Source organism: Ambystoma mexicanum, chromosome 4p (assembly GCF_040938575.1).
Source record: "Ambystoma mexicanum isolate Mex_15411 chromosome 4p, UKY_AmexF1_1, whole genome shotgun sequence".
Taxonomy (NCBI): domain Eukaryota; kingdom Metazoa; phylum Chordata; class Amphibia; order Caudata; family Ambystomatidae; genus Ambystoma; species Ambystoma mexicanum.
In genome coordinates, this window is record NC_090927.1 from 850,896,949 (window position 1) to 850,924,768 (window position 27,820).

General features: G+C 47.3%; 1 protein-coding gene across 1 annotated transcript in view; it reads right to left on the reverse strand.

Moving 5' to 3' along the window:
- The window catches only part of KLHL32 (kelch like family member 32), a 2,034,348-nt gene that overhangs the window by 1,687,043 nt on the left and 319,485 nt on the right, over positions 1 to 27,820 (reverse strand). The window contains exon 2 of the mRNA XM_069606414.1: positions 13,271 to 13,364. Within this exon, the coding sequence (XP_069462515.1) occupies positions 13,271 to 13,293 (23 nt within the window). The 5' untranslated portion in view covers positions 13,294 to 13,364. The remainder of the gene's footprint in view (positions 1 to 13,270; positions 13,365 to 27,820) is intronic.

The following is a 27,820-nucleotide window of genomic DNA, read 5'->3' on the forward strand; positions in this document are numbered from 1 at the left end:
AGGATCATCCTGTTTTTCATACGTGGCCAAAATGGGGCTTGTCGAGAATGTTTGCTTCTGTCTATTGTCTAAACGCTGAGGCTCGTAGCCACAAGTGTAGCTCTACATCTATCCATGTTGTCATGTGTCTGCCTGCAGTTTCAGCAGTACCATGATAATTTTGATCTTTGTATTTGAAATGATTTGTCCTTCATTTACTGCATATAGTGACTTTGCCCTCAAATATTCATGTAGTAAGTTCCATCTCAACCAGCTTCCTACAGTCGTATCGAGACTGTAATGTGGTGCAATTGGCTATTCTAATATAGCTTGCAGCGCAAGGGTCAATTTTTCTTCCTCTAGCATTAAATCCCTTGCTTCCTCTGTGAGGTGGAGCACCTGATCTGTAAGCTCTAGTATTAGATATGTTCCTTGCCACCATGGCACTTTTGAACTATGGTCTTTGATGGTCTCCAACAAGGCTAAGGGAAACTTCTGGGCCGTCTTATACCTTTCATCAACGTGCGAAATAACTTCCTTTGAGACAGGAGGGTGAACATACTCTGTTGTAGCTGTTTCTGTTCTTTTGCCATCGCAGAGAGAATTTGGGAGGTGTTTGGTGAGTTTTTAGTCTTTCAACGGAAAAAACTATCCTACTCCTCTTTCCACATCCTTATAATAAATCTTCTCTCCACCCTTAAAATGACTGCATGGTAGGACGTTTGGTGATGGCTGGGAGAGGAAGATACGTATGCAGCTCTTCAACAAGTATGTCTTCCTAAGATTCTGAGAAATAAATCACTTCGAGTTTATTTTGTTTCTGTGTAAGCCTGTATCTTTGCAGCCTTAAATAGTGTGGCTAGTGGAATACTTAAAAGGTGGGATTTCACCTTTTACTTGTGTCCTTGCATCATTTTCTTCTGAAAGGTCCTTGGTAATATATCCAATCCCTGTGGTTACGGTCCTTGTGCTTGTATCTCTAAATGAAATTTTCTACTTCTAATCTCTTACTGTGCTATGCCTGTCTGCATAATTTTGATGTCTAAACCTTCTGTGTCATACAGTACAATTAATCTTTTCGTTGCCATTTGTTGTCCGAATATTGATGTCAAAAATGTGACACTATGCTGTAGAGATGACTTTTTTTATGAAGTATGGGCTTTCGAAGCTATTGTGTTGGGGGTTCATGGCACTGAGAAATGCCAAAGCGCCAAGGCAACCAATTGAGTTTTCGATCATAAGGGTTATTGTTCTACTCTTAGGTACTGATGAACTCTGATCATGCATGTTTTTCTCTGTCCCCATGCCTTTAGTATATCTTGGAGTTTCTGACACTCAATTAGCCTTTTCTATAATTTTTTGTGGATCGGAAGAAACTGAGTTGCAGGGTGTAACCACCATAGGACCAGTGCTTTTCACTGAGAGGGTTTATTTAGAATCTGTCCCTTTTTTGGAATCAGTTTCAACTTGTGTTCCTGCAGCACGAACTAAGGGCTAAATGGCATGTTGTCTCCAGTTCCTCAGCCTCAGTTTAGTCTCCAATGGACACTGAAGCGGTAGATCTACAGAACGCCCTGACATGCACAACTCAGCATCTTTCCTCTCCTGTTTTTAGTGTTTTTAGCCTCTCCACCAACATGCCTCCCACCTGGTGCCATCAAGGTCCCATGGAAGACACTGATTGAAAAAATATGCTGGTCTATTCACCGAAAAAACTGAATATATCTGGGGAAAAACTTAAAGGTAGATTTGTCCACGGATAAAAGCAAAAAAGACAAAAAAAAGAACACATAAAAATAGACTTCTTGTACAAATGGAAGGCTTGGGTACTGGAGGACACAGGCCACTGTTTGCAGGTTTGAAGGATGCTTGTTTATCGACGACGCGTCCAGGCAAGTCCAGAACAGACCTTCAGATACAAGTATTTTACAGGTAAAACCGAACAGTAGAATATGGGAAACATCTACTGGCACATTCACTCCTCAGCTGCTCCATGTCTAACTGCCAGACAAAGAACGTTCTGCCAGGTTCCTGTTATGTTAATGTTAAAGGATATTTGTACCGCAAACTATCACCACCAAGTGCTCCCCTTGCGCTCTGGCGGATCTGAAAAGGGGACAGGGGGGTGAGTTAGTGGGAATGAGCAGGAAAAGTGCAAGAGAGCAGTGATGTGCTGTTGGCAGCCTCAACCCGGTTAACACGTCCGCTGGGCTTGGGGTGCTTTCCGTTTGGTAGCCGTTGTGCGCTGTTGTGTGAGTCTATGTGTGGTTTGTTTTGTTGTTGCGGTGTGGTGAGGTTTGTGCGGTTTGTTGTGCTATAGGGTTGTGGTTGTGTTTGTGAGGTGTATGCAGAGGGTGAAATTGTTAGTGGGTTGGTTATTGGCATCATTGCTTAGAAGTGATGTGCTAGATTTCCATGTTGCTGCACATGCTGACATTAACAATTCCATCTCGGTGTGGCACTTGCTAATGTTCACGATCCTGTCCAGATGCGACTCAGGCCAATGTTCATGACTCCATCTAGGTCTAGCATATGCTAGTGTATAAAATTCTATCTAAGTGTGGCACATGCTAATATACACAGCTCTGTCCAAGGGGCACGTGCTGACATTCACAATTCCATCTAGCTGTGGCATTTGCTAAGCTTCCTAGTCCTGTCTAGATGCGTCTCAGGCCAATGTTCACGATTCTGTCCAAGCGTAGCACATGCTATCACTCACAACTCCATCTAAGTGCGGCACACGCCAAAATTCCATCTAAGTGTGGGACATGTGAACAATCAAAATGTCCATTTAAGTGTGGCACCGGCTATCATTCACAATTTTATCTAAGTGTAGCGCATGCTGACCTTTACATTTCTATCTAGATGCGATGTGGGGTAATGTTCATAATTCCATCTGAGTGTGGCACATGCTGCCATTCACAATTTCATCTAAGTGTAGCGTATGCTGACCTTTACATTTCTATCTAGGTGTGACTCAGGCTAATGTTCATGATTCCATCTAAGTGTGTCACAAGCTAGCATTCACAGTTCCATCTAAGTGAGGCACATGCTGACATTAACAATATCATCTAGGGACTGCGCATGCGCGAGCCGCGCATGAAGAACTAATCGCGTCGGCTCCCGGTGGCCGCGATTAAATATCCTTCATTTATTCCGCTCCGGGAATTCGCCCGACCTCCTGAAGCAGCACAACACTGGCGGACCCATCCAGGCACTGCCTGCTACAACCCCGAGCAGAATCGGACCGGGGGGCGTGAGAAACGTCCCGGAGTCCGCCGACGCGAGACTCGCCGCCATTGCTGGGCGGTTAACTGCGGCTCCTTCGCCCCTCCCCCCATGAGCTGCGGCGGCCACTGAGGCCCTCGGGGAGCGGACGAGCCGGGGGGGGGGCCGAGGACGCCGGCCCGAGGCATCGCTCTGGTTCCTCCTGACTGCCGCCCGGGGCTCCTCCACCCTGCTGAGCCCCCTGCTTGAGACGGCCGTCCGAGTGCCCGAACCGCGGGCACAGCCGACGCGCGGCGCTGAAGCCGCGACGATCCTGGACACCAGCACTGCACGGACAGCAAGGGATTTCTACGCTGTGCTACCAGACCCGGCGGCGTAAACAGAGGCGAGCAGAACGCCTTTCTGCCCCCACCCGCCTCTCCCTCAATTTGCGAGACTGTCACGCCTGGGGTTGAGCCGTGACACGGGAACCGATAACGCGGTGTTGCGCTCCCCCATCAGCATTAACGAGGTAAGGGCAACCGGCGGGATACCGACCCGCATTAAGGAGACGCCTCACCCCCCACCCAAAAGTGAATTCGGAGGTCCACCTGTGGGGGGCACGGAGCTGAGGGGACTGGGGACGCTCTCCTCCCCCATCACCATTAGCACCCAGAACTGGTGACAACGTCCGCAGCACCCTCCACAAACGATCGTGGGTCCAGGGAACTGGCAATAAGCTAACAACTGTGGGCAGTGACCCGGGGAGGGACGGAGGCCTCCCGTTGTAAAGGCCACGACTTCACAAGCACAAGGAGCGGGGCAGGGGGGGGGGCCGAGGACGCCGGCCCGAGGCATCGCTCTGGTTCCTCCTGACTGCCGCCCGGGGCTCCTCCACCCTGCTGAGCCCCCTGCTTGAGACGGCCGTCCGAGTGCCCGAACCGCGGGCACAGCCGACGCGCGGCGCTGAAGCCGCGACGATCCTGGACACCAGCACTGCACGGACAGCAAGGGATTTCTACGCTGTGCTACCAGACCCGGCGGCGTAAACAGAGGCGAGCAGAACGCCTTTCTGCCCCCACCCGCCTCTCCCTCAATTTGCGAGACTGTCACGCCTGGGGTTGAGCCGTGACACGGGAACCGATAACGCGGTGTTGCGCTCCCCCATCAGCATTAACGAGGTAAGGGCAACCGGCGGGATACCGACCCGCATTAAGGAGACGCCTCACCCCCCACCCAAAAGTGAATTCGGAGGTCCACCTGTGGGGGGCACGGAGCTGAGGGGACTGGGGACGCTCTCCTCCCCCATCACCATTAGCACCCAGAACTGGTGACAACGTCCGCAGCACCCTCCACAAACGATCGTGGGTCCAGGGAACTGGCAATAAGCTAACAACTGTGGGCAGTGACCCGGGGAGGGACGGAGGCCTCCCGTTGTAAAGGCCACGACTTCACAAGCACAAGGAGCGGGGCAGATACCCCACTGGGGCAGCCCGGTGTGAGACCGCGCATTGGGGCAAACCCCCGAAATTCACCGGACCAACCCCGACCAGGGACCCTTGGAACCGCCAACGACAAAGGGTTCTGCCCCTCAATCGACACAATTAACGGCCTCCAGGGGCAGCACAAAGTGGCGCGCACGGCGGAGAGCCGCGGCTATCGCCTTCCACACGTCACTCATGAACTGAACATAATACGGGCTCCGGGGGGGCGTATATGCGGATGCCATCTCTGTGGGCCCGCGACCCTCCAATAGACACAACGGACCAACCATAGCAGGGGTCTGCTTCCAGCGGCCAAGCAATCCCGCCGGCACACCTGAACAGGGACACAATAGGGAAGGATCGTCGCCCGACAAACCCACCCCATCTCAGACTTTACAACGACCCCCTGGGGGGCACCAATACGTCCCATCCGGACTTGCCGCCTCACACGAATACCCGACTCCGCCATGGGCAAAGATAAGGTTAGGAGGCAGACCCTACAAAGCAAAATGGACCTCTATACCGTGGAAGCCCCCCCCGCCTGGAAATGCAATCCCCAGCGGAAGCGGATGGTGGGGAAGCAGCTCAGGACCCCCAACTCTCCCTGAGAGACTTAATGAAGGCAATTGGGGACTCGAGAACATCGCTGGAACTCAAAATTGGCGGAGTCTGCACGGAAGTATCTCTCCTACGTCAGGATCTGCGCAATTTATCGTCCAGAGTAGGAGAAGCGGAGCAAAGAGTGTCGGACACAGAAGATAATGTCCGCCAGTTGGAACAACAACTCGCCATAATTGCCCAGAAGGTTAACCAACTAGAATACCGAGCTGAAGACAGTGAGGGCAGGGCACGGCGCAATAACCTCAGGATTCTTGGGATCCCGGAGAAAGAGGAGGGCCCCAGTGTCGAACTTTTCCTAGAAGACTGGCTGACCCACATCTTTGCCCCCAAGAAACTGTCGAAATTCTTTTCTATCGAAAGAGCACATAGGGTACCCACTGGGCGACCTACCCCAGGAGCCCCCCCCCGAACTATAATTGCACGCCTCCTGAACTACCGAGACCGAGACGCCATCCTCCAGATGGCACGGGCCTCCGGCCCAATCACATACAACGGCTATAAAGTAGGGTTCTACCCGGACTACACTAAGGAGGTTCAGCGGGCCCGCCAGTCGTTTGACTCGGTTAAGAAAAAGCTTCACTCTCTATCCATCAAGTTCGCCCTCTTCTTCCCGGCGTTGCTCAAGGTCCACCACGAGGGAACGACACACCTATTCCACAGCCCCAAAGAAGCATGGGACTGGCTCGAAACACAGATCCTTAATGGGCCGACGACTCGGCGCTCGCCCTCTGGACCGCCCGCTCGCAAACCCGGGCCCGGGCAGGACTCGCCGCCTCCTACTCCGATGGGCCCCGAAACAGAAACACCAAGACCCCCCCTCAGGAATACCACTGAGAACGGATGAGGCCTGGGCATCACAGTACTGAGGTCACCAAGGGACACCATGGAAATCACACCACCGCGGCCACCACCACCTTGACACCGCAGATCCAAACACAGTCAGGGCGTCTCCACTGGAGCCACCACCCTAGGTCGGGTCATTCCGACGAAGTTTACGTTCAACAAGTTATAAGTTCGATGTTAGGGCGACAGGTGCTCCCAGTTGGAAGGGAAGTGCAGGGTGGGGGGAGTTTTGGGGATTTGAAGAAGCAAATTCACGGGAAAAGAAAGCTGGAAAACGATGAAAGCAGGCAAGTCAGACAAACACTACAGTGGGCCAGGTTCAGAGACGCAGGCACCTGCCAGTCTTCAGACACTCCGATGCGAGGCGGCCGCTGGGGGTTCCCCCCACCCCGAGAAGGAAACAACTTATGCCCCCGGGGGGAAAATGCAACGGCCACTAATCCTCTCAGACACCCCAACAAATAGTCTCACGCTGACAGGATGAACTCCAACAAAGTGAAGATACTGTCCTGGAACGTCAATGGCCTCGGCTCCAGCATAAAGCGAAGACTGGTACTCCAGTACCTAAACCGACACTCGCCAGACATTGCCCTCTTAAATGAAACACATCTGACAGGCACCAACACCATCTTTTTCAAAAGATCCAACTACTCGAAGGTCTACCATGCCGGATTCACGAAAGGGGCGAGGGGCACAATGATACTCGTCCACAAGAGAGTTCCTCTCCATGTTAGGAAGATCAGGACGGACCCCCGGGGCCGCTATGTGCTATTGCTGGCGGACATCTGGGGTGAGAGATGGGGCCTGGCAGCGCTCTATGCCCCCCCCACACTGACGAAGGAACTGCTCGCTGAATTACAGAACTTACTCCTGGAGGAGGAGGCGGATGTGTGGGTGCTCGGAGGGGACTTTAACGAGGTAATGGACATCACAATCGACAGAACCTATAGGAGAGCTGGAACACGTCCCACCTCTACGCCACTCACCACGTTTGCAGAAACCTCAGGAATGGTGGACACCTGGCGCACACTCCATGGCGACGAGGCAGGGTTCTCCTTCTATTCTGGGGTCCACAAATCATTCTCCAGGATCGACTACGCCTTCATCCCTCGCAATATAACCCACAGGCTCCTCGATGCTGCATTCCTCGCAAGAGGGATCTCGGACCACTCCCCGCTTCTCTTGACCCTCAAGAACTCTTCCTGCCGCTCAGAACGTAACTGGCGCCTAAATACGTACCATCTCCGTCTTCCCGAGATTGCAGAAGAGCTAGAGAAGACGACAGCGGAATATTTCGAACACAATGTGGGCTCGGTGGACTGCCCGATCACGATCTGGGAGGCATACAAAACTGTCCTACGAGGGGAGGCTATCTCCAAGGTCTCCGCCTACCAACAACGCCAAGTCCAGAAGGTCAGGGATGCAGCGACACGTGTCCTGGAGTGTGAGCGACAAACCCTCATACAGAACACCCAAGAAGCAAAGGAGGCGATGCTCACGGCGCAGGCCGCCCTCAGTAACCTGTCCCTAGACAATGCACGAAATGCTCACCAGTTAGTCCGAAGCCAAATATATGAAAGGGGCGACAAAGCTAACAAGACACTGGCCTGGTTGGAGAGACGCGTGCAGAGCAGGGGACACGTTAGGGCAATCAGATCTCCGGATGGGACACTACTGACGGAAGATTCAGATATCGTCGAGGCATTCGCCACCTACTACAAAAATCTTTACACCCCGCCCACGGGGAACCCATCAGTCGAACCCTCCCGATACCTCGACCACATCGAAATCCCGACACTCCTGCAGCACCAATCAGACCTCCTGAATGCGGATATTACTGACACTGAGGTGCAGGAGGCACTGGCACAACTCCAGCCCGGGAAAACTCCGGGCCCCAATGGGTTCCCAACAGAAACGTGGAAGTGCCTTGGTAGCATGCTCCCCACCCACATGCACCGCATGTTTCTACGCAGCAGGGAACTAGGAGCACTCCCCCCAGACCTCAGGAAGGCATGCATAGTGGTCATACACAAGCCGGGGAAACCCCCGGAGGAATGTGCCTCCTATCGCCCGATATCCCTGATTAATGGCGAAGCGAAGGTCCTCGCCAAAACACTCGCCAACAGACTACTGCAAGTGATTGAGACCCTAATCCACCCGGACCAATGCGGTTTTATGCCCAATAAGTCGACTCGAATGAACTTGCGCAGGGTCCAATTGGCGCTATCCAGGGCAAAGGAGATACCAGCTCCACTCGCCCTCCTGGCGGTGGACTTCGAAAAGGCGTTTGACTCAGTGGGGTGGGATGCCTTGTGGGAGATCATGGCCAGGATGAACTTGGGGCAGACGTTTATATCATGGGTAAAACTGTTATATGCATCCCCGGAGGCCACGGTGAGGGTGAACGGCATGTCCTCCAAACCTTTCCCCCTGGGTCGAGGCACGAGGCAGGGGTGCCCGCTGTCTCCACTCCTCTTCCTCCTGGCCATCGAGCCACTAGCGATTGAGCTTAGAGCTAACACCAACTGGAATGGTTTCGTCTGGCCGGGAGGGGGGGAAGACCGCCTTTCGCTCTATGCGGACGACCTGCTCATATACCTTAGTAACCCAGGTGTCTCGTGCCCGGTGGTCTCCCGCATACTCGGGGAATATCAGTCCTTTGCAGGCCTAAAGGTTAATGAGGCCAAAACCATCTTCTTCCCGATTCAGGGGGGTGAGCCTGCGATCCCGGAGACCTGCCCATATCGCGTCTCTATCAGGGAATTCAAATACCTGGGTATACGGCTTGACCCGACGCTCGATGGGTTCCCCCGACTTAATATACAACCAGTAATAGAGCGGTTCATCAGAGACATCCCCCACTGGCAATCTCTCCCCCTGTCCCTAATGGGCCGGGCCGCACTATTCAAAATGATGACCCTTCCCAGACTGTTGTATGTCCTCCAGAACGCCCCGTTCCCCATCCCCCGGGAAACCTTCGCACTCATCGACAAGAATCTGCGCACATTGCTTTGGGGAGGGAAACAATCCAGGATTGCCCTTGACACGCTCCAAAGATCGGTGTGGGAGGGAGGCATCGGGTTACCTTGCATACGCACCTATTACTTGGCCACACAAATAGGAGTAGTGAATGACTGGATACATGCAGACCCCACACAGCCACACAACCGTATAGAGCTGGAGACCATGTCCCCACTAACACCGCTCCAAATCCTCTACGCCACCCGCGACCAACTCCCGGCGCTGCCCAAAATGTCCCATCATATCCGGAGGGCTTGGCGGGCAGCTCACAAGCTAATTGGCTGGGAAGGCCAGCCAACACTGTCGCAACCCATATGGCACAATGCGCTCCTCCCAGAACTGGTAAAAATGGGCCCCTTCGGTCACTGGCTGACCAAAGGAATACACACATTAGCACAAATTATACAAGAGGGCCGCCTCTTGAGCTTTGAGACCATGCGCGAACGATTCAACCTGGCTCCCATGGATCGGTTTCGGCATGCGCAATTGTCCCATGCAATCCGCGCCCAATTCCCCGACACGACGGTCCTACCCCCTTGCTCCCCCATCGAGACCAATATTCTCCCGCAGTACATCTCTTCTAGGGTCACTTCCAGCCTCTATCAGGCCCTTAGCTCATTCGGGACTCCCCAACTCGACGGACTAAAGGCAAAGTGGGAAAGGGACCTGGGCCCCCTGGAACCTGAAGACTGGGTAGAAGCATTAATGTCCCCCAGAGAAATTGGGATAGAATCCAAGCTTAGGCTCATACAGTTGAGGATCCTACATCGATCATATCACTCGCGCACTGCAATGGCCAGATGGGGTGGAATAGAAGACGAGACATGTGTCCGATGCAAAACTGAACCCGCCACCTTCTACCATAGGATATGGGACTGTCAGGTGATACAGGCCTTCTGGGTGGAATGCGTTAATACAATCTCAGCCGCTCTGGGGACACCAATTCCCAGGGACCCCAAGATGGTACTATTGGGCATTGGAGGGGAAGTAGACCTGTCCAAACATGAAAAAATGTTCTTGGCAACGGCGCTGGGGGCGAGCAAAAGGCTAATAGCGGCCAATCGGGGGTCGGACGAACCATTGAGCCTGAATCGATGGAGTAACGAGCTGGACCGAGGTGCTGCCTTAGAGCGCCGAATTTATAATGCAAGGGGCTGCCCCCGTAAATTCGAGAAAATATGGGGCAAATGGCTAGATGCTCAATAAGCTCTGTGGGTGGGGGTGCACCGGTAGTGATGCTTGTCTTGTTTGCCTGCCTGGTCCTATTGTTGTCTTGTTGTCGTCTGGTCCTACGGGCCCCGTTGATATGGACGACTGCCTTCAACTTGTATACTGCTGAGATTGCCTTCCACATGTATACTGCTGATTCATGTCTTATTCTTATATGCCTCTTATGTTTTGTTGTTTAAATTCAATAAACAGAGTTATTAAAAAAAAAACAATATCATCTAAGTGTAGCGTATGCTGACCTTTACATTTCAATCTAGATGCAACTCAGGCTAATGTTCACACTTTTGTCTGATGTGGTACTTAATAACCCTCAAAATTGTATAGAAGTGTGGAACTTGCTAGCATGCACAAATATGTCTAGATACGATGTAAGGCAAAATTACAATCCTTTCTCGGATAGATATAGACTAATGGTCACAATTCTATCTTAGTAAGAGTGTTGCAAGTGATGTTTGCCTGGCGGTCTATATTTGGTAAGGTAATGTAGAGATTTGGTAAGGTAATGTAGGGGGGCAGTGCTTTTTGGAGTAGAGTGATTGCTTTACTCCCCACCCATACCACACTTAATTATTTATGCACCGTCGGTTGGTGTCTGGCTTCGATGGCTTCCCCTGCTGACACATGCAGACACTTTCTGGAGCCGCCAATGTTGGAGCCGCCCTTAGCCTTGGGGCCAATCGCCGCAGGGGCTGCCGGGCAGAGGGCTGCCTTGGGGGGTCCATTAAGGCCAGAGAGCTAACCAATCACGGGTGGAGGAGCTCACAGGAAGGCCCACAGCCAATCACGGGTGGAGTGAGGGTTGGGAGGCGGGCTGAGGGAGGAGAAAGGGATGAAAGGAGTTGGGAAGCGAGGTAAACACGCAGGACCTGGGGGCAACCCGCAACGGGGCCACAGATATGTTTGGGCCCACAGGGGTCAAGGCGCGCAACACTGCTCACCTGGGGGGCACCAGATGGAAATGCCGTTCTCCCACGGTGAAGCAGTACGACGGAGCTCCTATGGAGGCACACAGCCAATCACGGGTGGTGGCAGGGTTGTGAGGCGGGCGGAGGGAGGGGAAGGGATGAAAGGAGCCAGGAAGCGAGTTAACACGCGGGGCCTGGGAGCAACCCGCAACGCGGCCACAGATATGTTTGGGCCCACAGGGGTCAAGGCACCAAACACTGCTCATCTGGGGGGGCGCCAGATTGAAGTGGCGTTCTCCCACAATGCAGCAGTACGACGGAGCTCCACATCACCCCACACACTCGAATTCAGCAACAAACTGCCATTCTAACGTACTAGAAGAGGGAAGAAGGGGACACATTCTACTATGACCTGCCCACAGCTGACTCCAGAAATCATTCCGAATTCAGTGTTTTGTTCATTTCGTTTCATATGTACAATTTCTTTCCCTTCTGTGCCCGTCTCTGAGACCTAACCAATGGCAGAAAGGAAACAACCTGATAATAGATTCGAGGGAGACAGGCACTTTGAGTTGTACTTAGGCATCATAACTGCATCCTATTATAGATCCCGGCCAACTAGACACTTTTTACAAAAACTTCAAGTAAACAAGGTGAAATACTCTGGAACAACCATTAGAGGGCCAGCTATGCATAGCATGTGAATCAAAAGCACATTCACACTCCAAAAACCCTATTATGTAAAGACCATTTTAATTGGCCCAGTATACTTTAAAAGCCACCATGCAGCACCAATGTTCCCTAAGGAAAGAACCAACAGGTCCCTGGTAAGGTGGTCTGGACATCCTGTGAACTACTGACCAGTATCACCTGCCCAATCCTGTTTAGAAAGCACAATGTTCCACTAGTGTACCCTAAAACTCATCAGCTAATAATCCCAAACTGCCTCTAAAGCTGTTGTTAATATAAACATGGTGATAGCAACGTTTCTGGATCCATGCACTTTAAAATACAATATTTACTTTCAAGTTCACAAAGATTCCTTGTGGTCCACAGTAGAAGTTATTACTCAAGCCCAGTCCCTCGCTCTTTGGAGTGGCCGCCTCCGCCGTTTTGGTCTAGTTGCACCCCCTGTTCAGGGATGTCCTAGGAGTAGGTGGCTGGACCCCCTGTTCAGGGATGTCATAGTACTTGGCTATCGCACCCCCTGTTCAGGGTAGTCATAATAGTTGGTGGTTGCACCCCCTGTTCCGGGATGTCATAGTAGTTGGTGGTTGCACCCCCTGTTCAGGGATGCCATAATAGTTGGTGGTTGCACCCCCTGTTCAGGGATGTCATAGTAGTTGGTGGTTGCACCCCCCTGTTCAGGGATGTCATAGTAGTTGGTGGTTGCACCCCCTGTTCCGGGATGTCATAGTAGTTGGTGGTTGCACCCCCTGTTCAGGGATGCCATAATAGTTGGTGGTTGCACCCCCTGTTCAGGGATGTCATAGTAGTTGGTGGTTGCACCCCCCTGTTCAGGGATGTCATAGTAGTTGGTGGTTGCACCCCCCTGTTCAGGGATGTCATAGTAGTTGGCTATTGCACCCCCCTGTTCAGAGATTTCATAGTAGTTGGTTGTCTTGCGTTTTCTTCACTATGGAGCCGGGACGTCAGCGGCAGTGAGACAGAGTAGTATGCTCAGGTTTATAAACAGTAGCTTTGCAAGAGATGGACATACAGTGCGACGGGGACTTACATCCTCGTTAGACAGGCAACAAATATACGCAAGACTTCAAAACTGAATTTAAAAAAAGATGCTCCATTCTTACCCAATGCTTCCTCCCACTGGTCGTTAAATTATACATATCTGATAAGTACTTTAATTAAATCACACTTAGCAAACATATTGTGGCAAATATGGTCAACTAATCCTAATTATTTGTATTACAAAGCTGCAGGGTGGCAGGATAGAAGAGAGAAAGAGGCCGAGCGCGTTACCTGAGGCACATCTCAGATGGCATGGTCCAGTCCGCTCGTGTGCGCGCTCACGCGCGGCGCCTTGGCGACGGGGAAGCGAGCATCCCAGCTGAACCTGAGAGGGAAAAGAAGGCAAGTTACCATGCGAACAGACTCATGATGGTCAGCGCGGCTGGGCGCTCCCTCGCTAACGCAGCGTTGACAGGATGCCCACAACTCTCTGTATGAGATCTGCTTATGAAAGCACACATTGGCCCGGACATCTGTTAGCTGATCAAATGACACATATCAAGTTACCATTCGCTTGCATTCACTGCCAGATGCGAGGAACTCGGTTTCCTCTTCTCAAATGCACACAATACAAACGTAAGAGGGAAAGGGGAGATACACAGAATGCTTGCTCAACACATTACAGAACATAATGCATAACACGATTGAATAGACCCGCATGAAAATAACGCAAACATGGAGCCGACTGGGCAGATGCATGTTTGCAAGCGGATTCATTTTAAAACACAATGACGTTTGCCACGTCACGCACTGCTAGAAGATGTTCTTGATGTCAAAGCAATTGATCGATAGCACTGCCTGTGCCTTTTAATCTAGGACACGATATATATATATATATATATATATATATATATATATTGCAGACGAGCATGTTTAATATGAAGACACATTATATGTTTATATGAATACACGTAATGATGCGTATTCATAAAAAATACGATCGACTGCAATATATATAGCGCGCGCTCGTCCTGGGTCAAAAGGCTTATCAAGCATTTGAAAAGAAGCAAACTGGGCACAACTCTCTTATTACGAGAGGTCTAATAAGAGAGCATTGTAACCCACATTGCCAGAGCCAAATTGGGGGTATTCAATATGGGAATCTTCCAATCCGCATTGCCAAAGAAGGGGAACAATAAAACAAATGAGGCACAACTTTCTTGAAGAGGGATATCTAAAAGGGGGACATTACAACTTGAATTGCCAAAGCAAAAGAAAGCTGAGAGTGACACCAAGACAACTCAAATTTGACAGTGCCACCACCAGAGGGAGGGAGTTGTAAATCATATTGCCAAAAGCCAAAAAATTGTGTGAAGGAGACAAGCCCTCCTTGCATTAAGGAACAAGGGGGAGAGAATTGTAACCTGCACTGAGCAAACAAATCAATGTGAAAAGCATTGTCATTTTGTGCAGTATGTTGGAGATAGAAACTGTACGCCAATTACATTGATACCACAGAGTACAAGGTACAGTAGTAGGAGTGTTATCCTGGCAGGAGAGTAAACCAATAAAGGGACAAATAGCAGTTAGTCCTGGCAGGCAAGTAGACCAGGAAGAAGATACATGTTGTAGAAGGTTGTGCCAAGTGAAGAATATATTGAATCAACTTTTATTTCTAGCTGGAGTGGAACTTGGCTTATGAAGATAACGTTTCTGACATGGAACTTTGGAACATCCTGAATTGATCCATGGGAAGGGAATCCAACCCTGGTCACAAGGAGTTTGGTTTATAAAACTTTTATGTTTGAACCTTATGTTATTTTTGTAAAGTTAAATTGCCAAATAATCCCTGTATTTTTGGTTGTATTAGTGTGAAGGACAGATACTTTTGGACATTAGGTCACTTTCCTTAGTCTTAGTTTGTTAGGAAGGGAAATCCTCTTAGGCTAGGGAAAGAGGCATTTCGAGGTCTGTGATCCCGAGGGAGAGAGAAGCTCCCTGTGTCCTACAACCCGCTCCATCATAAAAAAAAAATATGCAGAATTATTGTTACCGCTGTGTATTTGGAGCTAATTAGCGCTAGCACAATTAGGGCAGGGGGAACTAGCGCGGTTTGAAACAGGTCATCGCCGGAAAAGGAAGTACTGCAGCGACCATCTTTAAAACACAATTCATTCACTATCTGCCTGTAGGAGTGTCATCCATTCCCAGAGGACATGCCAATCATGTGTGGAGGGAAAGGCAAGGGGAAGGTACTGGAAATGCGGGTGAAGAAACAAAATTGTAATGACCAGAAGCTAACTGTCCTAGTGGAGCAGATGGTGGCCCATTTGGAGGAGTTGTATGGTCCACAACAGTATAAAGACCACCCAGAAGCGGAAGAATGCTATCTGAGCGGACATAAGGGACAAAGTGTTGGCCATAGTGCATATCCCACAGGAGACAAATGGATTAGGCTTTTCGAAGATTGGAACATATTTCTTGTTTTAACTTCTGTACTTCATTGTCAATTCACATGGAAACGAGGTAATAGTCAATCATGGATCGATCACATGTTTGCATCCAAAGAGCTTTCAGGCAGATTAGCGCCAGTTAAATCTTTGAAAATTGTGTTTGGAGATCATGCTGTGCTTTCTTCTGCCATAGTAAATTACTTTGCACGCTGCATACCCTTGACTCACTTAGGTCTTATTCAATGCGATAGACCTACGTCGTCTATCAACTGGTCTCGCTCTACATGTCGGAGGTTTACGGCTTTAGTAAACAGAGACCTTTGGAAAAACCTTACTGACAACGATATTGACAATGCAATAATCTCAAATTGGAATGGTAAGACAATAGCGGCGCACCTTGCAAAGTTATCTACAGACGACTCCTCGAGGGAAAGGAGAGTAGAAGATCGTGATTTGTATTGTCAAGTCACTGCTGATCTAAAAATAAAGAAAACTCGTGAGCTACGCAAAATAACGAAATTTAGGCCCTCCATGGCTCAGAGTGAATATCGTCTCGAGAAAAAAAAAATAATATGGCATTACAAAAGGAACCTTAAAGAATTACGTATGCTAAAAAAAATTCAACAAAATCAACGAATGGTTAATCTATTATGTAACAGGAAAAACAAAGAAATCTGGAAAACGATAAGATCTTTTGAAAAAGAGACTCCTCGAGGTTTCGATTCTTGCATAGATAGCACAGCATGGTACTCATTCTTTCTTAAAAAATTTGCCTTACCTGTTGAATTTAGGGAATATGAAGACGCCCCTGCGTCGCAATTAATTCCTGATAGGTGTCCTTGGAACAAGAACGACATTTGTGCTGCAATTTACAGGTTAAAAAGATCTAAATGTCCTGGGCCGGATGGTCTTCCACCATGTTTAATCAAAGACGACCCATTGTTTTGGTCTAATATATTTTATGGCACCTATCAGGAAATATTTCGAGCTAAAGTAATTCCAAGCTCATGGCTCACGTCTATCATTATTCCGATACATAAAAAGGGTAGTATTTCAGATCCCAATAACTTTAGACCAGTAGCAATCATTGACGTAGCGGCTAAAATCTTTGCTGCATTAATTCTTGAAGAGCTTGAAAGTTTTGCTGCCACAAATAATATTTTGAGTCCCTCGCAAGTTGGTTTCCGTAAAGGAATGGGAACACCGCTTAATGCGAGCACTTTGGCTCATATTATTGCCCACGCTACTAGCCCTAACAACACGCCTGTATTTGTGGCATCGATAGACTTAAAAGCAGCGTTTGATTGTGTAATACGAGGAAAGTTATGGGAAAAACTTCACAAAGCTAAGATACCACAATATCTTATTACATTGATAGAAATGCTGCATTATCAAACAAATTTTAAAGTAAGATTAGATCGGTTGGGCTCCCTTACAGAGGAAATACCTTCACGAATAGGGGTGAAACAAGGTTGTAACCTTGCAGCGATTCTCTTTAATCTTTATCTTGCTGGAATCGACGAAATTTGGGATAAGGAGAAATCGTTTCCGATTCGCATCGGAGCATTGACTATATCATGGCTGGCATACGCAGACGATATTCTGCTTTTCGACCGCTCACAGGCTGGATTGCAACATAAATTAGATAACTTTCTGGGCTACTGCAGAGCTAATAACTTGTGGGTAAACCCCCAAAAATCCAATATAATAGTATTTGCGAATAGAAAGAAAATTCGTCATTTTACATGGAGATTTGACGATGTCGTGATTAGGACAACTACGGAACTTCCTTATCTTGGTCTTATTTTGACAAAGAATATGTCGTTTCGAAAAATCAAGGAAATACTTACTATAAAGGCGACTACCCTAAAATATCAAATGAAAGTGCTTCGAAAAAAGATTTGTAAATTCTCATTAATTCCTCTCTTAGAATTTTATCTAAAAAAAGTAGAGGCTATATTACTCTACGGAGTGGAATTATACCTCTGTGACTTGGGTCCACTTTTCGACCAATTACAGGGCCAGATGTGGAAATACACTCTTGATCTGCCCCCATCCATGCCTAACGTGATTGTTATGCATGAATTAGGCCTGAACTCACTATCCGCTAAATACAACTGGAGATTACTAGTGAATTTTGCGAAAATGTTATATCCGCCAAAAAATTCACTATATCTACATCTTCATACCATGATGTTGAATAAGAATCCTCCCTCCATAGTTCACTATAAAAAACGCATGATGGGAATTATGGAAAAGATCAATTTAACATGTGATGATTTAGATCTCTTTCAGGAAAAGATTAAAAAAAAACTATATCAATCTGATTGGGCGGATATTTGTACAAAAATATCTAATTACTCCTCTTTCTCAGAATACAATAAATTCGTGCATAAACAAACACCTCGCATGACGTATCTAAATCTATGTCCTTGCCCCAAGGTGCGGCAAACTTTCATGCTGTTTAGGTTTGATTTGCTACACACACGGGTTAGACAAAAGCATTGGTCCAAGAAAGATGTAATTGATACATGTGTAATTTGTCGCTTTTGTAAGCAGATGTCCGAATCCCTTAAACATCTGTTTCTCTATTGTATTTACTTCGAAAATGCACGGTGTAGAATGATAGAGTCATTTGTGGAGGCAAACACTATTGAATCGAGGGAATGGATTTGGACTAGTAGTATGTGGGGGGCGACAAATGCCTCGATAATTCGAACTACACGCTTAGTAAAGATCATTGAATTAGAGCTGCTGATGGGTGTTTAATTTTATACTTGATTGACAAATACTGCTGATGAAGTGATTATACGTCTGGACTATGACGTTTAGTCTCGATATAATGACCTGTGTTATTCAGGGGGGGACAAATGGTAGGATTGTGGACTTTGTTTCTGATGATTTTTGTACTTATATTTTATATTTTTGGGTTGATAGTCATGGAGTTATAATTGCAACAGACACTTGTAGCTGTTCTTTTTATCTTATATAATGTATGAATTCATATGTAAGTCTTTTTTAATACTTAGAAATGTAATTTGTTATGATTTGTAAAGGTCTTGATGTTTTTCTTTTACATCTTGACTAAAAACAAATAAAACTTTTAAAAAAAAAAAAAAAAAAAAAAAGGACATCAAGAAGAGGTCGAACGACCTCAAAGCACAAGCCCCATCCTAATTTCCACTGCAGGGAGACAGCTGTCACAGGTTGAGGACCAGTACACCCACTGCATCTGACCCTTTGGGAGGATTCGGTCAGCATCATCCACATGGCAGAACTGGAGGGTGTGAGCTCAGCAGAGGTCAGAGCCAGCAGCCAGGGGGACCCCGGTGAGGACATGAGTGAATTATGGACACATTGCAGAGCAATCCCAATAGCAGGTTGGCATACACAAACTTCCATACATCCAGCAGACAGTAACCTGACAATGCATGATGGTAAAGACTGGCGGGGGGGTTATCTGTACTCCTGCTCTCTATATGGCAGAGTCAAAGCAAAGAGCACCCTAGCCAAGATTCTCTATTGTTGGTAGCAATGGACGAGCAATCAAGGCTTAGCTCTTAGGAGGTGATACAGGCTGGTTCTTAAGTACAGTGTAGTCCCCAACCACCCACAAAAGGAATATCCACACACTATTTCAGTGAAAACACAGTTCTTTATATAAATAGGCTCAAGTTATGAACACAATCATAACACACTGTGTGCTCAAGATAATCTAAAATGGTAAATATATACAGTTTCTATGTGGTACCACAATTACTCTGATTCCATTAAAATGCATTAACTGTACTCAGTTCAAATGTTATAAATCAGTAAATAATGTGAACCAACAAAAGACATAGGAGGAAAGCAGGTTGGTTAAAATAATAGGCAGAATACTGGCCCCGTTACCTGGACACAGTTCTGTGCGAGGATCCCCCCCCACCTGGACAACCTGTAAATAAAGATATAATACAAGCCCAGTCCATATATTGTTTATATGAGTCTTATCTCTCTCTAAAAATGTTCTACCGCCCCAATGTACCTGGTTAAGCAGAGTTCGACGTCGGGTCGTTGACGGATCCTTCTTGAGCAGCTCCCTTTAAGGCTTGAGCCACGGATCAGAGATCCCACGAGGAAATGGTGAACAAAGGTGTCGAGGCTGCAGCTTCGGTCCTGGCGGTGCTCGTCAATGATCGGTAGTGGATGTCCTACGAAGATGAGGCATGCAGGGCACCTCGACGATGATAGTTTGTTGCCGCAAAGAGTTACTGAAGAACTTTGGCCAAGCAAGGGCGTCGGGTCGTCAGCATCTTTGTGGTCTTCGGGTGGCAGGAAACTCACCGGTGGATTACCATCAGCGGCCTCGACTTTCTCCGGCAGGACAAAGCAGCCGTCGGTGATGAACGAGGGAGACCTTCGTTTATAGTGTTCTTAATCAATGGAGCATTGCTGCTCGGGTCGACAATGATCTTCAATGTCCGGGCACTTCGCTTTGTAATTCCGCGGCGGTCCCCATCTCCGGTCGGCAGCCTTTCGAGGGCTGACTTCCAGGGCGCTTCGGCAAAGGTTAGCTGGTGAACGATGGTCCCTCGTAGCTCGGGGAGAGGTCTCCTAGCCAGGTCCTCCCTTGAATCAGTTCCTTGTAGGCACAGCAGCTTTCAGATTGGCGAACGACAGCAGCAGCAATACTTCTTCCAGTGGGCTTCAATGTTAAGCATCAAGTATCAACTTCAGCTTCTGAACAATTTACATCAGTGAGAGGTCCCCAGATATACTGTTTGGTCCCTCATTCACTCTGCTTCGTCACACTCAGGCAACCAACCATCCAGAAGGGCATTCATGCAGGCAGGCAGCCAATCAGGCTCACAGTGCATTCAGGCCATTCTCCTCCCTCCAGACACTCACAACAAGAAATGTGTATTGGGACAACTACCCAGCCATTCAGCACTCCACACTGCATTAATACCAGTTTCGGGCAGGGCTGTCTTGGTCTTTGTGTCACATACCAGAAACCTGACACCCATAACAAGAAGTGCATATTGGTCACACACTCCATTCACCCAGGTCCCAGCCCAAGGGTGTACCCACAATATACAGTCACTGGGAGGGCTCCAGCCAGTCTTGCCTGGACTTCCCCACAATACCAAATATGGAACTTTCACCCAACATCCAGTCAGAGGGAAAGGGCAGAGCCAGGGCTTCCCAGGACTTTGGGAAAAACAAGGTAACAGGCAATAGAAAGCAAAAGGCCACAGGGCCCATCTTGTCTCCTATCAGGAATCAACTGATTCCAAGGGCAGGACCTGGGTACCCCAAAATGGAGGATACTCAGAGCACCTGTCAAATTCAGCATGGAGCTGCCACCAGCCCATATACCCTGCTCTGTGGGCCACACACAGGTGCCCAAAAACATACACTAGGGATACAGAGTTGTACCCCCACCCATGGGTGCCATAAGGGTATCCCAAGGGTCTGTACACCAAACCAAAAAGAGGAAGAGCTGCACTGCCAGGAGTCACACATGGACTCCTGGGCAGACAATAACACAGAACATACACAAAAAAGGACCACAGAACAAGGACAGAGAGGCCCTGTTCCTTCAATGCATTTCCCGCATCACAAGGACCCATCTATGTGACACCACAGGCCATTACATCATTAATCATGAAGCCATGACACCCCTTATACTCCCACCAAGAAGGATGACGAGGGCATGATGTGAGACACAATCACCATCGAACTGCAAGTAACAAAGACTGTCACACATCTGCATGACACATCACAACCACCCCTTGCCCGCTGTGACGAATCCCAGGGTACAGTCACTGCTTCCATGTGGGGAGGCCCCTTTCCATGAGGCCAGGGAGGTGAGACAGTTACCCGATAGTCCCCCTTGGGGTGGCACTGAGCGGGTGGGGAGAGAGATCTTCATGGGACTAGTGTTGATGGCTCTGGGAGAACACGATATTCACTTCACCCTTTTGTGCCCCCACTCACTGTATCCCCCACTCAGTATCATTGACAATACTGTGATAAGGAAGAGGGATACTTATCGAGACATGATACAAGATATCACTCAGACGAAGAAGAGGGAAAAAGGAGGCAAAAGCCTACCGTGGAGCCAACACACGCAGTACAGTTGTCAAGAAGCAGTTCCGATCAAAAAAAGGAAAGAAGGACTCAATGGTCCATTGATCCAGCCCTGGAGGAGCAAGGAACGAGACACTCATTCCATGGCAGATGACCCAAAGGTTAGAAACCGAGACACAGAGACATGACTGCCTAGAGGTCTCAGTGAGGTGGACCTGGCCAATGGCAGTGAGAAAGGAAGCCAGACAAGTGAAAACCAACCGAGAACGAAGGCACAAGTTGCCAGAGACGCGAGGAACAGTTTAGAGATGTGGAGCCGCGATGAAGAGAACGCCAAGCGCGGCAGAAGCAGAGAAGCTCTGCTCCAACTCCCAAAGAGACTGGAGACTGCCCCGAGACATCCCAAAGGTATGGAAAGGGTTAGGCCGGTTATTGGGGCACTGAGGGAGCTGAAAACACTGAAAGGCCTTGTGAATATATCTCAAAGAGCGCAAGGGGATAAAAAAGGAATTATCCAATTTGATATGAAATTTGTAAATTACTTAACCATATCCCAGAGAGCAAAAAGGGATACAACAGGAGTAGCACAACTTGATACAAACTTTGTAAACCAGATAAACACATCCCAAAGAGCACAAGGGAATAGCAAAAGAATCATACACGCTGACAAAAACACTAAGAATAAACCTACGTGGGATAAACCTGGCAGGAGAGTATACCAGGTCTGTCCAAGTGGACACTAGGTAAAGCAGGGAAAGGGGTTCCATAGAATCAGCCAAATAGGGTCTGGGACCCATATGAGAGCAAGGAAGCGCCACCAGTGTACAACAGGGTCTGAGAGACAAATGGAAATGGGAAAAGACCATCAAAGTATCTAAGGGTCAAGCACCCACCACAAGTCAAAGACACATATAACCAGTGGGCTGGAGCCCAGAAGCAGTCTGGGATACCCAGAGAAGGCAAAACAAGATAAAACAAGAAACCAGTGAAAGAGTAAACATATTTGGAACTCAACAGTTATGAAATCAAGTCAGACAAGTTAGTGAACCTGACTTGATACACTATTGGGAAGTCTACGGTCAGGTATGGCAGGTTGGTGAACCAGGTCAGATAAAAGACCGTAAAAGTTAATTATTTCATAGACGGAGGAAGATGATTCCTCCAGAAGGTTTGGAGAACTGTGTTTAGTTTATAAGCGGAAGCAAGAATCGAGGAAGAGGTTTCTCCCAGGAGAGTGAGGAGCTATGTTTTCTTAAAGGTGGGGTGAACATTCAAACATTGAACTGTTAACTACAAAGTAGGGCGAGATAAGCTTTTCTTTTTCCTTTATAATTATAAATGAAAGTAAATGAAAGTCTATGCCAACCAATATACCACAACTGTGTCAAGACCCTTACTTCTGCACTCTTACACCGCACACCAGTTACCCATGCGCAGGCACCTCAACCAAACTGGTTCCAAACAGGTAGTGCATGTCAAGCAACAACCACCACTGGACGTGTGTCTCAAAACAACAACCACTGCAACAGACCAGTAGCTGCAAGGCCCCCCTGGAGACTGTGTCCATCCTAATGTCGCTATCACACCACCACAACTAACAGAGTACCCCTCAGCTAACAGTACTACAGGATACACAAGCAACATCAGTCCAGCCCTTCATGTGCACACGTGACCCTGTACATCACTGATGCACATGACTGCATGGTCCAAGCAAGGCACAAACTCCACACTGACCATATGCAAGCACATTAAATAATGCAATAAACTTCCATAATGTCAGACACATGAAGTATGCATCCCGGGAGGCCCAGCACCCAGTGGAATCAGGGTACACACAACACTACATGACAACACACCATACACACGTCCATCAAGGTATTGATGCACACTTTCATGTCTCCCAAAATGCACACAAGACACCCAGGAACCAAGCGCTGCAAAGGTTGCAGGCCATGCCTCAGCCAGGAAGGGGAGTGTCACAAAAAACACCCCAGTCCAAGGGCACAGTGGCGGCCACCTCAATTGGCACTGGTACGCCAGCCACAATTCCAACACCTACTCCGGCCATAACAGAGGCTGCCGCTCCACTTGCACATGAGGCACACCCACCACTGCTGCAGACTCAGGGGTACAACACACCCACCCAAGTGCTGACAATATCCAGCACAAGCCCAGCCCACTGCACCCGCTGCCACCGGGTAATCAGAGTCTGCCTCTGCTGACTCCAGTCCTGCAGGTTCACCTGCGGGCCCTTCTCACCGGACTCCTCCCCTGTGCGGTCCTCCCCCTTGTCATCTCGTTGTGCCCTCCGCTTCGTACACTCAGAGGACATGGATGAGCATGCGCAGCAAGCAGGCCGGGCATCCAGCAATGAGGTAAATGGGTTCCCAACCATCTCCTGGGCCAGTGCAGAGCCCCATATTGCAAGGCATTTGGGACAGGCTGGACAGGATTGAGCAACGGCAGGCAGAAATGCATGCCATTGCCAAGGAGCAATTGAGGTTCTTACGGGGGGATTTAGAGTGGCATTTCCAAAGACTAGACTGTAGTGTAGGCTTCTCCATTCTAATGATCCGCACTGATCTTTGTCTCTTTCTCATCTCAGCAGTTGGTGGAAGATTTTGTAGGTGTTGTTGAGAAAGCTGTATGTGTGGCACGCTGGCGAACAGAGCTTTGTGAGTATGTCTATGCCAAGTATAATGGCGCTTTGTATATATATCGGAATTCTCCTGGCTTAGTTGTATAATGTTTTTTGACATAGGAGTGGGCACAGAAGAATATTATATATTTTTCGGAACTTCAAATGCAATGAGAAATCGTGTTACTATAGTACAATGCATAACATGGTACTGGATTATGTAATTGATCACATGTGGGGAAGGTGATTTACACTAATGGAATACATATCAGGGACAGACTGAACTTTAAGGCTGCACAAGGTACAGCATCGCGTTGGACTATTTAATTGATCCTACATGTGGTGGAGGTGCACACCCATGAGAATTAACAATTAGGCACGGGCTGAATAATAGGGTGTGGTAGTTTATGATACTTTATTAGAAGAAGGTTGATACAGAGAACAGAATGGTATGCATGCAGGACAAGTTGCAACATGTAACATTGATCATTTTGATGATATAAACATCACTGTCCATATTATGTTGTATTCTATTAAGTTGTTGTGGCAATTTGCCAATCACACATTTGTTTACGAGATCATGAGGTTATCAAGGTAACTTTTGTATGAAAGAATCACAATTATTTAAGCAATTATTGACACAGAACGAATGCCAGTTTTTTTCTTTCTTTTTTCTTCCTCTGTTGTGTCTATGTTACATTATTTCTGTTCTTGGATTGATGTTTTTACACTGGGCTATATTATTTTATTATCTATGTACTACCTGTTCCCGGCGTAACATACACCGTTCTAGCATATCTGCAAGGTCACTATCAGTCTGTAATTCATAGGGTCACTTCCGCCCCCCTTCTAAAATATCGGAATTACCTCTAATCGCTTCCAGGAAGGGGGCGTAGGTCCCAGTGACTTAATAATGGTCATTGAAAAGGCTAAACGTATCAGATGGAATGAGAGGTATGCATAGTGTAAGAACAGTATCTAAGTTCCATCGATCACATGAGCCTCTATGATGTGTCTTTGTAGACGGCCAATTGGCAACCTTGTTCCATTGCAGAGTCTGTGTGATGGCATAAGAATGCGTAGTAGCATGATAACAGCACCTACTTTCAGTTTTAGCTCGTGAGGAGGCATTCGTCCTACAGCGTTTTGCTCTTTAGAGACTGAAACCTTGAGCCGGTAATTAACTGTTCATCGACACTGGAACCGCCGTGCCCTGTGTGAAGAGAAGCGGGGGTGGAAAGAAGTAACATTCGAATGTTTGCGATAGTGGTAGGTGAAAGTGACCTTGTAGAACCGTGCTCATTCTATTTGTTGAAATGGTAGCGGTTGTTGAAGTGGGTGCACTTTGCCATTCGGCCAGCAGAGGGCAACCTAACACGGATACATTGCATCTGCGGACCTCAAGAATTATATATATATATGATTGTGTCCCAGTTACTGATAAAGGACTTGAGAAATCTGAAATGCATTGCATTTATAAACCCTTGATGGTCTCTTCAATAAACATAATTTGATGATCTTTTGTAAATATTGAAGTTTTACTTGACTGATTGATTGGTTTGACCAATAAACAGAGAAATATTCTGGCAGGTTTGACTGCATGGGATCAGATGGCACCAGGGGAGGTTCCCATGGCCTTTGTGCTGCTGTGCTGCTAAGTTAAAGTACTTTACCATGCCTTTCAGTGTTCAGCTTTGCCCATCTCAAGCTGCGTTGCTTGGAGCATTGACCAGTATTTTATTGAGAGTCATAATAATACATGACCGAGCCATCACAAAAGGCTGTACATGTATTCTATTCGTCATTTAAATAGCAACTATGTGGGCCAGTTACTCAAAAGCAGCCTCAACAGGAAATTGCATGTTGCTGTATGATATTCAGTTTGATCTCTTAGGTCAAAACATCATTGGAATCATGTTTAAAGCAAAGGATTTTAAACTACATATGAACCAGGCGATTACAGGATGCATATTATCAGGATTTCACCAAATTGTAGCCATGTTGTGCAAATGTAATTCAATTATGCATCTGGGTCTCTAGAGAATTGGGTTAATGAAGGGTGATGGATGTGGTCTCTTTGGGCTTGAATAAGATCGTGTATGCTGTTCCACACACAGAAGATGAATAACAAGCTCACCAGTGTTGGGATTGGAACTGGGTGATGAACTGGGCTAGAAGCCGGGTGAGTATTATGCAGTTAACCCCAATTTTCTCAGTAGTCCCTTTCCAATGCCACCAACTATTGTATTGTATTTTATTTATTGTTTGGCAATGCATCAACTCATAAGAGTAATGCTCTAGGAGTTACGGCTAACATGGAGGAGAGGTGGAGACTACCTAGATATTCTTGCTAGAAACCCCATGGCCGTCAATATAATGGAAGTAAAAGTGAGGAAGTTGCCAAAACATTCTTATTGCATTCATCAGCATGAAGTACTAGAACACATGAAATGTTATTCCCCTCCAGAAGAAACCCTAATAATCTTGCCAGCTACATGCCAAAGCACTCCTCAGGTAAATTATTGGGGAGGGAATTTACACGCTAATTCCAAGATCATGAGGAACAACATAAGCTATATAACAACATGACCTCCAAACAGGATTTGGGTCAATGAGAAAAAAGGAAAACCAGCCTAGCAAACATACAAGACGACCCTGGATGAAGGAAAGCACGCAGTAATTCGTCTCAACCTATCAGCCTCCTACGATAGAGCTGTAGTGGGTAAACTGTGGCCTTGCAGTTGTTTTGGCCTACAAATCCAATAGGCCAAAGGAAATATAGTAAATGATGAGTGTAAGGGTGCAGAAGTAAGGCTTGGACACAAAGGTGGCACAGTTTTGGTTATACATTTTTATTAACCAGTAAAAGGGTTGGAAAAACGGCCTTTGTGTCCCTAAAGGTGTTAACCTGCCTCAAAAGAAATCGAAGGAAAATATCAGGATGTCAAACAAATAGTCTGTCACTGTCGTGTCCCAAAAACCCTGCTTCTGACCCCGACACTAATATAAATCTAATGTGCAATGTTGTTCTTTTCCAAACTAAAGTGGTAATGACAGTTTTTTTATTTTTTTTCAAAACTTTATTTATACATTTAGAACTTTACAGAAGCAATAGAACATAATACAATATCTCAAATGCACAAGGTGATACTTATTCACCCATAATTTCCTAAATAAATCTTTAAGAAGTAACAGAGGGGAACTGAATACAGGGAGTAAGGTGACAAGGTAAAGGAAAGAAATAAAATGAAAAAACAAAAACAAAGCAAAATAAGAAACCTAGAACACGATCAAATATTTTAAGCGTAGAGATCATTAAATGCACCCCACATCCTCTCATATTTATCAAGCTGATCTTTTGCTTTAAAGGATATTTTCTCCCTCTTGGACAAAAGGGACAAACTGTGCAGCCAGTCATCAATGTTAGGAGAGGTATCACTTTTCCAAAATTTCAAAATCTGCTTCTTGGCTAGCAAAAGAGCTCTATATATCCAAAACAGTTCACTTGTAGTTAAACCAATATTTGAAGGCAGTAAACCTAACACAGCAACAAGTGGATCTCTGGGTATAGAGAGGTCCAGAACCAACTCCATCCTCTGGAAAACACCATCCCAGAATAATTGTATTTTACCACATAACTACAACATGTGGAGTGTAGTTCCCACCTCCCTATTACAG